Here is a 14507-nt window from a genome sequence, read left to right as displayed (position 1 = left end):
CCGGCCAGCACTTTACCTTTGTGGATCCTTTCCTCCTTAAAAAAATTTTTGAAATATGGCAAGGTGTGGTGGCTCATGCCTATAATCTTTTTTTTTTTTTTTTTTTTTTTTTTTTGAGACGGAGTTTCGCTCTTGTTACCCAGGCTGGAGTGCAATGGCGCGATCTCGGCTCACCGCAACCTCCGCCTCCTGGGCTCAGGCAATTCTCCTGCCTCAGCCTTCTAAGTAGCTGGGATTACAGGCACGCGCCACAACGCCCAGCTAGTTCTTTGTATTTTTAGTAGAGACGGGGTTTCACCATGTTGACCAGGATGGTCTCGATCTCTCAACCTCGTGATCCACCCGCCTCGGCCTCCCAAAGTGCTGGGATTACAGGCTTGAGCCACCGCGCCCGGCATGCCTATAATCTTAGCGCTTTGGGAGGCTAAGGTGGGAGAATTGCTTGAGCCCAGGAGTTCGAGACCAACCTAGGCAACGTAGCAAGACCCCATCTCTACAAACAATTTAAAAATTAGTTGGGTGTGGTGGTGTATACCTGTAGTCCCAGCTACATGGAACACTGAGGCAGGAGGATTGCTGGAGCCGAGGAGGTCATGTCTGGGTTATGCTATTATATATTAATTATTAATATATTCATATTCTTCTTCTGATTAAAAAGACATTTTTGTGGGCCCCTGAAAGTACTATGGCCCTAGGCCTTGGGCCTATTGTGTTTAGTGGATAAGCCATCCCTGTTGTAGGGACCTGTTTCTGAAAGTCACTGTGTTCATGGAGTCAGGGCTGTGTCATCACCCTTTCTATATGTTCTGGGACAGTGATTGCATCTTTGTGAAGCCCCACTTAGTGACCATCTGGGCCTCTGCACAAATTCCAGTGGCAAGTAGGTATAAGTGTGGGACCCAGTGCCTGGGACCGGGTGTGTGAGCCCTGCTGTCTTGTGAGCATGAGACACCGTGTTTGTGTGACTATGCCTATGAGCTGTCAGTGAGCACATGCTTGTTCATTCATTTGTGGTTTTACTTGTTCTATGTGTGAAAGGAAAATATCTTGGGCCCCTTCAAGCTGGGAACTGTTCAGGGCAAATCTGCCCCCCATTCTATTCAAGTCATCCTTTTTGCTCACGGAGATAGATTGCCTCCACTGCCTCTTTTGGAAGGACTAACCAGAAACTCAAAAGAATGTAACCAGCCGGGCACGGTGGCTCATGCCTGTAATCCCAGCACTTTGGGAGGCAGAGGTGGGTGGATCACGAGGTCAAGAGATCGAGACCATCCTGGTCAACATGGTGAAACTCCGTCTCTACTAAAAATACAAAACATTAGCTGGGCATGGTGGCGCGTGCCTGTAATCCTAGCTACTCAGGAGGCTGAGGCAGGAGAATTGCCTGAACCCAGGAGGCAGAGGTTGTGGTGAGCCGAGATCGCGCCACTGCACTCCAGCCTGGGTAACAAGAGCGAAACTCTGTCTCAAAAAAAAAAAAAAAAAAAAAAAAAAGAAAAGAAAAAGAATGTAACCATCTGTCTCTCACCATCTGAGACCTAGAAGACTCCAGTGGCGGGGGTGGGGTGGGGTGTGTGCTTGCTTTGAGCTGTCTCTGCCTTTCTGGACCGAACTAAAGTACATCTTACATATTGATTGATATCTCATGTCTCCCTAAATATATAAAACTAAGCTGTGCTCTGACCTTGTGCACATGTCATCAGGATTTCCTGAGGCTTGTGTCACAGGTGTGTCCACAATCTTGGCAAAATAAACTTTCTAAATTGACTGAGACCCATCTTAGATTTTCTGGGTTCACACTTTAATAACCATGGGGGCTGGGCGCGGTGGCTCAAGCCTGTAATCCCAGCACTTTGGGAGGCCGAGGCAGGTGGATCACGAGGTCAAGAGATTGAGACCATCCTGGTCAACATGGTGAAACGCCGTCTCTACTAAAAATACAAAAAATTAGCTGGGCATGGTGGCACGTGCCTGTAATCCCAGCTACTCAGGAGGCTGAGGCAGGAGAATTGCCTGAACCAGGAGGAGGAGGTTGTGGTGAGCGAAGATCACGCCATTGCACTCCAGCCTGGGTAACGAGCAAAACTCCATCTCAAAAAAAAAAAGTGTTCAATTTTTTTCTCCCTTTTTTTTTTTTTTCATTTTCCTAATTGGGAGTCACGGAAAACTAAATTTTCTTAAAACGATGTTTTCTTTTTTCTTTTTTTTTTTTTTTTGAGACGAAGTTTCGCTCGTTACCCAGGCTAGAGTGCAATGGCGCAATCTCGGCTCACCGCAACCTCCGCCTCCTGGGTTCGGGCAATTCTCCTGCCTCTGCCTCCTGAGTAGCTGGGATTACAGGCACGCGCCACCATGCCCAGCTAATTTTTTGTATTTTTAGTAGAGACGGGGTTTCACCATGTTGACCAGGATGGTCTCGATCTCTTGACCTCGTGATCCACCCACCTCTGCCTCCCAAAGTGCTGGGATTACAGGCATGAGCCACCGGGGCAAAACGGTGTTTTCTTTTTCTTTCTTTTTTTTTTTTTGAGACGGAGTTTCCCTCTTGTTACCCAGGCTGGAGTGCAGTGGCGCGATCTCGGCTCACCGCAACCTCCGCCTCCTGGGTTCAGACAATTCTCCTGCCTCAGCCTCCTAAGTAGCTGGGATTACAGGCACGTGCCACCATGCCCAGCTAATTTTTTTTTTTTTTTTTTTTTGAGACAGAGTTTCACTCTTGTTACCCAGGCTGGAGTGCAATGGCACGATCTTGGCTCACCGCAACCTCCGCCTCCTGGGTTCAGGCAATTCTCCTGCCTCAGCCTCCTGAGTAGCTGGGATTACAGGCACGCACCACCATGCCCAGCTAATTTTTTGTATTTTTTAGTAGAGACGGGGTTTCACCATGTTGACCAGGATGGTCTTGATCTTTTGACCTCATGATCCACCCTCCTCGGCCTCCCAAAGTGCTGGGATTACAGGCTTGAGCCACTGCGCCCGGCTTAATTTTTTGTATTTTTAGTAGAGACAGGGTTTCATCATGTTGACCAAGATGGTCTCGATCTCTCAACCTCGTGATCCACCCGCCTCGGCCTCCCAAAGTGCTGGGATTACAGGCTTGAGCCACCGCGCCCGGCAAAACGGTGTTTTCTTTAAAAAGCCAGACAACTTACACTTCAGAAGAAAATAACAGTAATCTGTTTACATATATAAGCCTTTCATACCTGCTTACTAATGTATGGACTTCAGAGTAATGTGGCCTATGTTTTTCCAGGACTGTTTTTTTTTTTTGTTTGTTTTGTTTTTTCCGAGCTGTAGTTTCACTCTTGTTGCCGAAGCTGGAGTGCAATGGTGCGATCTCGGCTCACCGAAACCTCTGCCTCCCGGGTTCAGGTGATTCTTCTGTCTCAGCCTCCCAAGTAGCTGGGATTACAGGCATGTCCCACCACGCCCAGCTTATTTTTGCATTTTTAGTAGAGCTCATTTTGTATTTTTAGTAGAGATGGGATTTCACCATATTGGCCAGGCTGGTCTCGAACCACAGGTGATCCACCTACCTCAGCCTCCCAAAGTGCTGGGATTACAGGCCTGAGCCACCGTGCCCAGCCTGTTGTTTTTTGTTTCTCCATTCCTCCTATTTTCCCTCACAGGACATGAGACTTCACAACATGCTAAAAATAAGCTTTCCAGACCTATATCTAGCCATGAGAGGTCAGATGAAACCTGAGACCAGAGACTCATTTTCTTGCAAAATGCTTTCTCCAAAATATTTTTATTTTATTTTATTTTATTTTTTGAGACAGAGTTTCGCTCTTGTTGCCCAGTCTGGAGTGCAATGGCGCGATCTCGGCTCACTGCAACCTTCACCTCCTGGGTTCAGGCAATTCTCCTGCCTCAGCCTCCTGAGTAGCTGGGATTACAGGCGCTCGCCACCATGCCCAACTAATTTTTAGTATTTTTAGTAGAGATGGGGTTTCACCATGTTGACCAGGATGGTCTCAATCTCTTGACCTCGTGATCCACCCACCTCAGCCTCCCAAAGTGCTGGGATTACAGGCTTGAGCCACCGCGCCCGGCTCCAAAATATTTTTAAAAAGAAAATGGGGGAAATATGAAAGGAAAAGATCTTGGGCCTCTTCAAGCTGCAACTCAGGACAAATCTACGTCCCATTCTATTCAAGTCATCCTTTTCTCACAGAGATCCATGCATATTCTGATTGCCTCCTTTGGAAAGATTTACCAGAAACTCAAAAGAATGCAACCATCTGTATCTCACCTATCTGTAACCTAGAAGTCCCCAGTGCTTTGAGCCTGGGAGCTTGCTTTGAGCTGTCTCCGCCTTTCTTTCTGGAACTAATGTGCTTCTTATATATTGATGTCTCATGTCTCCCTAAAATGTATGAAACCAAGCTGTGCCCCAGCCATCTTGGCCACATGTCCTGAGGACTTCCTGAGGCTATGCCGCGGGCATGTCCTCAACCTTGGTAAAATACTTTCTAAGTTAACTGAGACCTGTCTCAGATTTTCTGGGTTCACAGCTGATTCAAAAGCTGGTTATTGAGACCTGCTAGGTGCTTAGGCCCAGACTTGCCTGCCAGGGCGGGGTGAAGGAAACACCTGTCCCTGCCCAAGTGACTGCTCCTGGATCAGAGCAGGCATGAAGTCTCATGTCCTGTGAAGAGAAAATAGGGAGAAGGAATGGAGAAACAAAAAACAATCTTGAGACTGAGCCAGGCCACCCCTGGCACCGGTGGCCATTGAAGCAATGAAACTCACCTCAGCTTGACTACCACCTGGGCTTGGTCCTCCAGGCTGCATGGGATAGAAAAGCTGGCAAGGGTGAGGGAGAGAAGGGCCCAAGGTCCTGGGGACAGGATGAGACTTGTGCACAGGATCAAGCCCCAGAAGTGGTGACTGCTGCTCCTGTTCAAGAAGCAGGGTCCCAGCGTAATGACCATGTAGGCCCAGAAGCCTGGCACAACTTTTGAGGGTTAAGAGAACAGAACATCAAGGCAGCCCCCCACCTCTCTCCTTGAGGATTCATGCCACCTCCTGGTGCCCCCAGAAACCTAGCAATGCAGTTGGCATAATCCAGGCAACCACCAGGCCAACATTCTCCAGCTGGCCTGAGTTCAAGGGAGAAGCTCTAATGGTGGAACCGCAAATAGAAGCTGAGGGTGCCTGAAGTCCTCCTCCACCCCAGTGCCTTGCCCACCTACAGGGCCTGCTCCTACTGGGCTGGTCAGATTGGATTGGTACAAGTCGTGTCTATGAGTGTGTCTGGGGTCCATCAACTTGATGGACCTGCTGTCTCTGCTGTGCAACACCTGAGCCTCTGACCCGCATCACTCCCCATTACCTTACTCCTGCCCACTCCCCACCTTCCCCACAGAACTGTGCTGGCTCTCCCTGAGTTGCACTTTCCCTAGGACTGTCTTCCAGGTCCCCCAGGGGAAGAAATATGAGATTCATATAGGCTTGTATGGAGGAGGTCACAGCTGGATGGGTACAGGTCACAGCTGTGCAGGAACAGTCACAGCTATGTGGAAAAGGTAACAGCTGTGTGGGGTCATACATGGGAGGGGTTACAGGGATATAGGGCACATAGTTAGGTGGGAAAGGTCACAGTGGTGTGGTCTGGATCACCTCTGTGTGTTGGGTATGGGTAGGGTAGCTCACAGGTATACATGGACCCCATTTGTGTGGAGGGGGTCACAGGTGTGGGGGACAGGCCACAGCTCCTTTCTCCTTTCTTGCTGTCCCATTGTTGAGCACCATCATCTTATTGTTGCAAATTTTTTTTTTTTTTTTTTTTTTGAGACGGAGTTTCACTCTTGTTACCCAGGCTGAAGTGCAATGGCGCGATCTCGGCTCACTGCAACCTCCGCCTCCTGGGTTCAGGCAATTCTTCTGCCTTAGCCTCCCGAGTAGCTGGGATTATAGGCATGTGCCACCATGCCCAGCTAATTTTTTGTATTTTTAGTAGAGACGAGGTTTCACCATGTTGACCAGGATGGTCTCGATCTCTTGACCTCGTGATCCACCTGCCTCGGCCTCCCAAATTGCTGGGATTACAGGTGTGAGCCACCACGCCCGGCCCAACTTTTTTTTTTTTGAGACAGAGTCTTACTTGTCACCCTGGCTGGAGTGCAGTGGTGCAATCTCCACTCACTGCAACCTCCTGGGCTCAAGTTATTCTTGTGCCTCGGATGACCAAGCCGCTGGGACTACAGGCGTGCACCATCACGGCCGGCTAATTTTTTTACTTTTAGTAGAGACAGGGTTTCGGCATGTTGGCCAGGCTGTTCTTGAACTCCTGGCCTCAAGTGATCCACCCGCCTCAGCCTCCCAAAGTGCTGGGATTACAGGGGTGAGCCACTGCACCCGGCCCATCACTTTATTGACCAACACCTGAATCTTCTCTCCAGCCTGGCCTTCCCACACCATGGCCATGAGCACCTGAGACTGCTCCACTTCTGTGTCTGCCTCCTTTAGTGTGTGAATTTACCAAGTCACCTTTCCGGTGCTGCCACCTCACTCTCTCCTCTTCACTCTCTACCCATCACCGGCAAGAGAGGTGAGGGAAGGCTGTCATTACAAACTGGGTTGGCACTGGCTTGGCCGGGCTTCTTTCTCCTATCTGGCATCTTGGTCTTCACATCTAGTGTGCATCTACCTCTACTTTGTCACTCCCACAAGGACAGGGGTCTTTGTTGGGGTGATTCACGGATGCATTCCCAGCACAGGCGCACTGCGTGCTCAGTGTTTACTGAATGGTGAGGCCATCTCCATCATCAGGCCAAGTCAGGCCTGGTGCTGCTCTAGGGCTGCCCCTCTTGCCTCTGCCCACAGCAGCCCCTAAGCCACACATCAGCCCTGAACTCCATGTTCACCTTTACCCACTCCAACTTCCTCCAGCCTCTGCCCACGACTTCTTCCCAAGCATCGAGCTGCCACTTTCACCTTTCAGAACCCAATGTGGGAAGCACCTCCAAAGGCATCACTCCTGCTTCTCTGCTGCTGGCTGCCCTTGCCACTCAGTGGCTTCTTGAGTCAGTCTCCCCAGAGCCAGAATCTCTTGAAGCAGGGCTGCATGATGAGTCATCATGGACACGGATGGGACCCCAGGTTTGGGGTTGCGGGCTGAGGGGAGGGGCAGAATGCACTCCCGTCAGAGGCAGGGCTAGTGAAGCATCTCAGAGCTGGTGACTCCAGCTGCTCCTTCTTTCGTTGGGGAGAGACTAGCCGTGCTCTCCCACACCCAGGCCCAAGATGCTTCCTTCTAGCCCCATCAGGCATCTCCAGAATGGGACAGGGACTGAACCTCAGGATTCAGATCCCAATCCCCTGCCCACCTCCCACCACCAGATCTGAGGGAGGGCTGTGACCGTGATGAGAGGTGCATGTGGCTGGAGTCCACTGCCCTTGGGAGCAGGGAGTGGAGGAGACACACTTGCCTCTGGGACCTGCAGGGAAGATCAAACGTTTCTCCCTGGGTTGGCAAAGAAGATGGCACTGGCCCGGCTGCGGGGACAGGGGCAAGTGGTAGCAACACAATGAACCCCCTCCCTCACACAAGGTGAGGCCCAATTCCCTTGCAACCAATATTGGAGAAAGCAAGGTCTTTGGTGTTGGGATGGAATGTGGGTCCCTTCACTTCCAGTGGCTCCTGCCCCAGCAGAACAGTTCCAGAGTGGGCAGCTCTGGGACCCCAGGTCTTGGGGAATATATCTTACTTGAGAAGCCCCCAGCAGAGGGTTTCATAGAGACAGAGCTGGGCTCAAACCCCATGGGAGATTCTGGACTCTCTCACATACTCTAGCCCAGGTACAAGTTCCAAGCAGAGAAGTGGTTGTTTTATATTTAATTTACAAAAGAGACCCCAAAATAATAATAATAAACTATCCAAGGCAAGAGAGTAGGGTCAGGTCCTCCCCAGCCCAGCTGTATCCTCCTTCCCCTCTGGCAGGGAGAGAAGGGGCCTCCCAGGGGACTTCCCCTCCCCCTTAGAACAGGGGGGTTCGAGCTGTTATAGATGCCCTCCTGGGCATCCTGCAGGCTCTGCCCACTCCAGACTCCAGTTTGTCCACCCCCTGCAGGCTCCTATATGCCTAAGAGAGCCCTTGTGGTAGAGGCCAGTCTGCTGGGCAACTAGGCAGGAGACCCCTACAAGGTCCAGGAAAAGGCCAGGGCTGCCAGAGCCAGCAGACTGGTGAGGTGGGACCCAGCCCAGGCCTCACTGGCACCCCCAGCTGCCTGCCTATAGTCCCACTGGCATTGCTCACCACCCCAGCCCAAGTAGCACTGGCAGCGGAAGTGTGTCTGCAGGTGGTGACGGTCAGCCGAGCTGAGATTCCCCACAGGTCGCAGCTGGGGCTCACCAGGTGCACGGCCAGGCACTAGGCGGAAGCTGTTGGCGCTGAGATGCAGGAAGGTACTGGCACTGGGGTTGCGGCGCACACAGCGCCCATGGCCATGGCATTGGGCCCAACTGCAATATTGGGTGGCCCAGGACACATTGACCACGTAGGGGACCAGCAGCCGTGTCAGGTAATCCTTGAGGTACTGGCAGGTCTCCTGGAGGCAGAAGCCAAGGACCATAGGTCAGAGTCAGCTGTCTCAGCCCACAGGCCCAGACGGAAACTCTGTGTCCACACTATGATGACCATACCTTATTTTAACTGCACACATTTGTGCATTCAATCTGTGCCTGAGACACACGGTCCCTCTTCCTGCCGAGAAGTGGGTGGGGGCAGAGACCGGAACCCAGTTGGGCAGATGGGGAAGGATGGAACTCAACAGCTGTTCAGGACAGCATTTCCTCTTTCCTGAGAGCAGGGCAGGGGTGACCTCCTTCTCTGTTGGGACCCAGGATGCCTCGGGTGGGAGACAGACAAGGGGACTGAACTAGGTTTGCCCATCTGAGGTTGGTAGTCAAAGACCCTAACTCTCTGCCTATCCCGTAGACTGAGATCTGGCAGGCTGGGTCTCACTTACCGTGCTTGTAGTGTACCCTGCGTCGCCCCAGAGGATGACACCAGCTGCGCCCAGGGCTGCACTCTCGCCAATGGTAGAGATGAGGTCCATCTATTCAAGAAAAGGGATGGTCACTGGGGAAGACTGAAACCACAGGGTGGCAGGGACAGACAGGGCAGTCAGGCACCAGCCTGTTTCAACCTGCTGACCTCCCAGCCCAACCTCCAGGCAGAGGCTCATCTGTTTTGCTTCCTTCTTTTTTTTTTTTGAGATGGAGTTTCGCTCGTTACCCAGGCTGGAGTGCAATGGCGCGATCTCGGCTCACTGCAATCTCCGACTCTTGGGTTCAGGCAATTCTCCTGCCTCAGCCTCCTGAGTAGCTGGGATTACAGGCACGTGCCACCATGCCCAGCTAATTTTTTGTATTTTTAGTAGAGACGGGGTTTCACCATTTTGACCAGGATGGTCTCGATCTCTTGACCTCGTGATCCACCCACCTCGGCCTCCCAAAGTGCTGGGATTACAGGCTTGAGCCACCGAGCCTGGCTGCTTTCTTCTTAAATGTTTTAAGTCCATTCCCACCCCACTTTTGGGCCTGTTTCCCAAGCCAAGGGCACACTCGAGCCTAGGGTGCAGCGATCAGGATGGACTCCAAAGTTAGAATGCCTGAGCCCCAGTCTCTGTTCTGGTCTGGATTTGCTAGGTAGCTTTGGGCAAACTTCTCAGCATTTCTGTGCCTCAATTGTTCTCATCTGAAAAATGGGGATGATGTCAGCCTTTGAGTTTAGAGAGAAATTTTTTTTTTTTTTTTAGACGGAGTTTCGCTCTTGTTACCCAGGCTGGAGTGCAATGGCGCGATCTCGGTTCACCGCAACCTCCGCCTCCTGGGTTCAGGCAATTCTCCTGCCTCAGCCTCCTGAGTAGCTGGGATTGCAGGCACGCGCCACCATGCTCAGCTAATTTTTTGTATTTTTAGTAGAGACGGGGTTTCATCATGTTGACCAGGATGGTCTCGATCTCTTGACCTCGTGATCCACCCGCCTCGGCCTCCCAAAGTGCTGGGATTACAGGCTTGAGCCACCGAGCCCGGCCTAGAGAGAAAATATTTGAGGGGATGTGGAGCAGCCAATAAACCATAGGTATGCATAGTCCTATAGTGGCCCCTGGTACCCCAAATGTTCAGTAGACCCTCAAGGAGGAAAAAGGCAGGGCCCTGGAGACATACCTCACTCAGCCCCCTGAGCCTGCGGCTATAGGTGGGCCGTGTGAAGACGTAGACTGGGAGTGCATGGTTGGCATGGTGGGTGTGAGCCACACGAAGGGCCTCCTGAACACGGAAGCTCACAAAGTTGCGGCCATGGGCGGAGGAAGCGAGTGTCTCATCCAGGTAGACAGATGGGAAAAGGGCTGTGCTGTTAGCCCACAGCCAGGCCAGCTGGTCGTTGCGGGCCACTTCAACATCAGGGCAGCGGCCTGTATAGCTCTCCCAGTTCTGCACATAATCATGATTGTAGCAGTCAGGAAAGAGGTAGAAGCCCCAGAGATGCCGGGGCCGCACTGCCTTGACATAACGCAGTGTCTCCAGCATGAACTGCCGTGCTGCACACTCAAACTCATATTGTGCCTGCTTGACTACGCGGTCTGCTTGCCAGTCAGGGTGACGACTGGCCACCAGCTGGCGTGATGACCGGCGGTACACATCTTTGTCCTGCCAGTTGCGCACCCACACAGGCCGCCAGTCTTCCCAGTCAATAACCGCCAGCCCCGCAGGCTCTGGTGTCCGAATGTAGTGCTCCACATGATCCCGCAGCATCTGCAGGTGTGCCCAGAGGCTGCCATTCTGTGGCACACCACCATGCACAGATCTTCCCGCAGAATCGAAGCGTGGATACAGGCCTAGACGGTCGCGGTAGAAGATGGTGATATTCTGGTTCACAAAACCTTCATTAGGTGAGGCCTGCACGTCAAAGGCATTCAGGTCCAGTGGCACCTTGAGACGTGGGCCACAGTCCTGTGTGGGCACGTCCCATGCCACCACAAAGGGGCGGCCCGTGAAGATGGGTGGTGCTGTGGGCTTGAGCTCCATGGCCCATGCCACCGCCAGCACCAGGGCCAGTGTGACGGCGGGGCCTGGGCCTACCCGCATGCTGGGGGCTGCAGGAAGTGTCACCTGCCTGGCACCAGCTCAGGAACTGGAAGAAGGGTGGGGGACAACAAGTCAGTCTGGGGAATCCTGGAGGTGCCTACCTTAAGTCCCTCTATGCTCCCAAAGCCCATGCTGTGTGGGGCATTGTGCTCATGGCTGTAACAGGTTTGAGAGATCACAGGCCACTGCAGGGCAGGCAAGACACCCTGGGAACTCACTGCCAGAGCACAAGGCTCCTTCCTGGAGCAGGTAGCCTATGGCTGGGCAGAAATCTCTATTAGGTCTGTGACCCTTTTAAGAATTGGATAAATGGGGCTCACCAGTCACATATATGCCTGCATACTATGAAGTATACGGTTTCAGAGAACCCTGAACCCCTGATGCCCACCCTGTATACCGTGAAGAACCCTTGATCCAGAGAAACGAGAGCATTTGGGTAAAGCAGGGTTCAGCTCCTGGAGGCTAGGAAGCTAGAAGGAAGGCAGCCTCGAGGCTTCTATCCGTGTAACACCGGCCCGGCAAAAGAGTGAGGCTGTCAGGACTTTCTCTCGAGTGCTGAAACTCTCCCGGCTTAGAGGCCCCGCGGGGACAAAGGGTCAGCGGACCTCCCACAGCGGCGCCGGCAGATCAGCCCTTCCCTACACCGCCACGGGGAATGCGCGCGCCCGCCTCCCCCGCCCAGCCGCTCAGGGCTAGAGCGCGCTCCCCCTGGCCTTTGTGCGGGACCCCGCCCCCGCCCCGCACGTGGGGCCTGCGCCCAGCCGGGTGGGGGTAGGGTTTCTGGGCCGCCGCTCCGCGAGCACCCCCGGGGATTCAGACCCCAGCCCAAAGAGAGAGAGCCGCCAGGTTTGCACCGCCCGCCCTCACCTCGCGCGGAGCGCGACCGGGACCCGCGCCAGGGCCACCGCCATCCCGGGCCCAGCTCAGCCCGCTCCGGCCGTTCGCCCAGGCGCGGCCCCGGCTCAGCGCCTCTGCTGGTTCCGCCCCCAGGCCCGCGGGCCCTTTAAGACTCCACTGTGGAGGTGGGCCCGGGACTGGACTTGCGACCGGGTCGGGAAGGTGTGTTCCGCCTTTTTCGGTGCCAGTGCCGCGTTTCGGGCGCGAAGATCCCCAGGTCCTCTGAAGAGGAACTTGGCCACCCATCTGGAATCCTAAGGCCCCTCTGAGCAGGGCTTTCTCTAGGAGTCTCAGTCACAAGCGCCAGTCAGCCTGAAATGTTCCCCCTTGCAGCCCGAGGCCGGTGGTACAGTCCCGCCCGCTCCGCGGCGCCGCCAGCCCCTTAAAGGGACAGTGTGAGGGACGTGGTGGGCGACGGGGAGGGGAACAGGAGGAGGTGTTTCCCCGCTCGGCCGTCAGGAGATGCTGTGGTACTCCGCGGTTGGCGGGGGGCAGCACAGATCTGGCTCTGCACCCCCGAACGTAGACGCCAGCTGTGGGGCCCCTTTGTGTGGTAAAAGGGACTTTGACCTGAGGCGACCTCTGGTCTCAGTAATGCCCCGCCTCCCACGAATCAGGGGCCCCCTTCTCTGATCTGCTGTCTAAAGGGAGGCCCCGCCCTCTGCCAGACTGAGAGAAGGGGCCAAGTACCGCTTCTTAGCCTGCCCGGGGAGGGCCAAGGCAGTCATTGTCCTGGCACCCCGATTATGGGTAGCGAGCGGCTTGGCCGGCGGGGCTGGGGACAGGGAAGCTCAGAGGGGTGTAGGGGGTTGGGCGCCCCCCTCCTTGACTCGCATCAGGGCGGGCCAGTCATCCCTGAGATTCTGTTCTTTTCTGCCCAGTCTCAGGTCCTCTGGGAGCCTGGCTCCCTCTCAACCCCGAGGAAGCTGCCACACCTTGCAGCAGTTTCTGGCTGGACCTCCGAGAGACCCAGCAAGAGGGTTCTCCCAGGGTTTCCACCCCGTATCCAGAGCCCTCTACGCTCCACAGGCCCCTTCCGGTGGGGAGCAGGCTTAGAGCTGGACCCTGGCGAGCCCCGTTCGAGACCACCTCGGCTCTTCCTAGGTCCGCTCCCTTGTGGGAAACTCAGTTCCCCATAGGGCCCGCGTCTGCCCCGGCAGCCCCTAACCCTCCCAAGAGCCAGGAGAGGCAGGGAGCGCTGCTCGAGCGCATCTGTGGGGGTGCAGACCAGTCGTCTGCACTGGCTCACCTGTGTGGGAGTCCGTCGGCCCAGTAGGTCGGCGGCCTCCCTCCTTCCTGGGGTGAGCCTCTCCAGCTAGGCTACTTGCGCCAGCTGCTGCCCGCTGGGCAGCCCGCCGAGGACTTGATAAACCCCATTCCCTCCCATCCGCTCCCGCCTCCCATCCCAGCCCTTTCTCCTCACTTCCTGCTGCCCCCTGAGAGGAAAGGGCCAGGAACAGGCGCGGGGGAGGAGATCGCCTTGACCCTGTTTCCCTCCGGAATGCCTGCTGGCTGGCTGCCCTCCCCACCCTTCTCCTGAGTAGGATCTGGCCCCTGCCAGCTGCGCCAGGTGACAGGAAGGCTATGGGCTCAGGATCAGGTGCCAATATCCCCCACACCCATAGCTTCCAACACTAAGGAACCTCTTCACTGCTCCCCTAGGGTTGGGGTCCATCCTCAAATCCAGTAGGGTGTGAGAGGATGGGTCAGATGGTGGTGCTTTTGGGAGTCAAAATACCTGGGGGGTGTTCAGCTGATGGTCCCCCAGAGCAGGTGCTAAAGAAGGGAGCTAGCCCTGGGGGGCAAGGATCCGGGGAACTTCCAGTAGCTGAGTCCATTTTTTTTTTTCCATTGAGAGCAGAAGCATCCCGTGTGACAGAGAGGACAATGTGTTGGTGAGTGTGACTGTGTGGGTTGGGGAGGAGGGGACAGGGGCTGGGAGGGTTCTGCAGAGTGCTTTCGTGCTGGAAGACATTCCTGGGTGGATTTCAGAATCTGCTACCCAGAGTAGGGGGCTTCTTACAACATGGATGAGGAAAGGGGTATATTCCTCTAGGAGGGATGTTCCTGTGGCTGGCCCTAGGGAGGACTGCAGGAAGGTTCCAGCAGACCTCTCCAGAGGTGAAGCCAAGTCAGCCTACCCTCAAATCACCCCGAGCCAACCCCTCAGCAACCCAATGTCCCAATGTCCAGGAGCCTCTCCCCCAAGAGAAGGCTGTGTGAGGGGTAGGTGAATACCCTGGAGTCTAGCCCTGAGGACCAAGGAGTCCAAGACATGGTAGGGGAAGATGCAGTGTCCTTGTGCCACTGTGCTGGCTTCACAGGGGTCAGAGGCCTTGGAAGCACCATGGGTGGAGACCCATGGGGAAACAAAGGCTAGGCCAGACTGTCCCAGGGCAGGGACACTTCCTCAGGCAGTCAGCAGGAAGGAAATGAGCACAGCCCAGCGGGAGAGAGTGGGGAAGTGCTGCCTGACCTCCATTGTTTCCAGCTTTGGGGTCAGCTGGGC

The 14507-nt window shown here is 54.5% G+C and overlaps 1 protein-coding gene across 2 annotated transcripts; it reads right to left on the bottom strand.

Annotated features, from left to right (window-relative positions):
• Positions 1-7828: 7828 nt before the first annotated feature.
• On the bottom strand, positions 7829-13390 carry HYAL2 (hyaluronidase 2). 2 transcript variants are annotated; one of them, XM_003936624.4, is made up of 4 exons: positions 13248-13390; positions 10181-11147; positions 8977-9066; positions 7829-8556 (listed from the first exon to the last, which is right to left on the bottom strand). In XM_003936624.4, the coding sequence occupies exons 2-4, from the start codon at positions 11099-11101 to the stop codon at positions 8146-8148; spliced, it is 1422 nt and encodes a 473-aa protein (XP_003936673.1). In that variant the 5' UTR covers positions 11102-11147; positions 13248-13390; the 3' UTR covers positions 7829-8145. The 2 variants fall into 2 exon arrangements, with proteins under 2 accessions (XP_003936673.1, XP_003936674.1); XM_003936625.4 differs by lacking the exon at positions 13248-13390 and adding an exon at positions 11969-13228.
• Between the last annotated feature and the right edge of the window lie 1117 nt (positions 13391-14507).

The sequence above is a fragment of the Saimiri boliviensis genome, chromosome 8 (genome assembly GCF_048565385.1).
Source record: "Saimiri boliviensis isolate mSaiBol1 chromosome 8, mSaiBol1.pri, whole genome shotgun sequence".
Classification (NCBI taxonomy): domain Eukaryota; kingdom Metazoa; phylum Chordata; class Mammalia; order Primates; family Cebidae; genus Saimiri; species Saimiri boliviensis.
This window is presented reverse-complemented; position numbering and strand designations above follow the sequence as displayed.

Coding starts and splice junctions, on each gene's coding strand:
- HYAL2 (XM_003936624.4), bottom strand. CDS start 11,101: ATGCGGGTAGGCCCAGGCCCCGCCGTCACACTGGCCCTGGTGCTGGCG. Junction 9,067..10,180: donor GGCTCAGGGGGCTGAGTGAG/GTATGTCTCCAG, acceptor TTTCTTGAATAG/ATGGACCTCATCTCTACCAT. Junction 8,557..8,976: donor CAGGGTACACTACAAGCACG/GTAAGTGAGACC, acceptor TTCTGCCTCCAG/GAGACCTGCCAGTACCTCAA.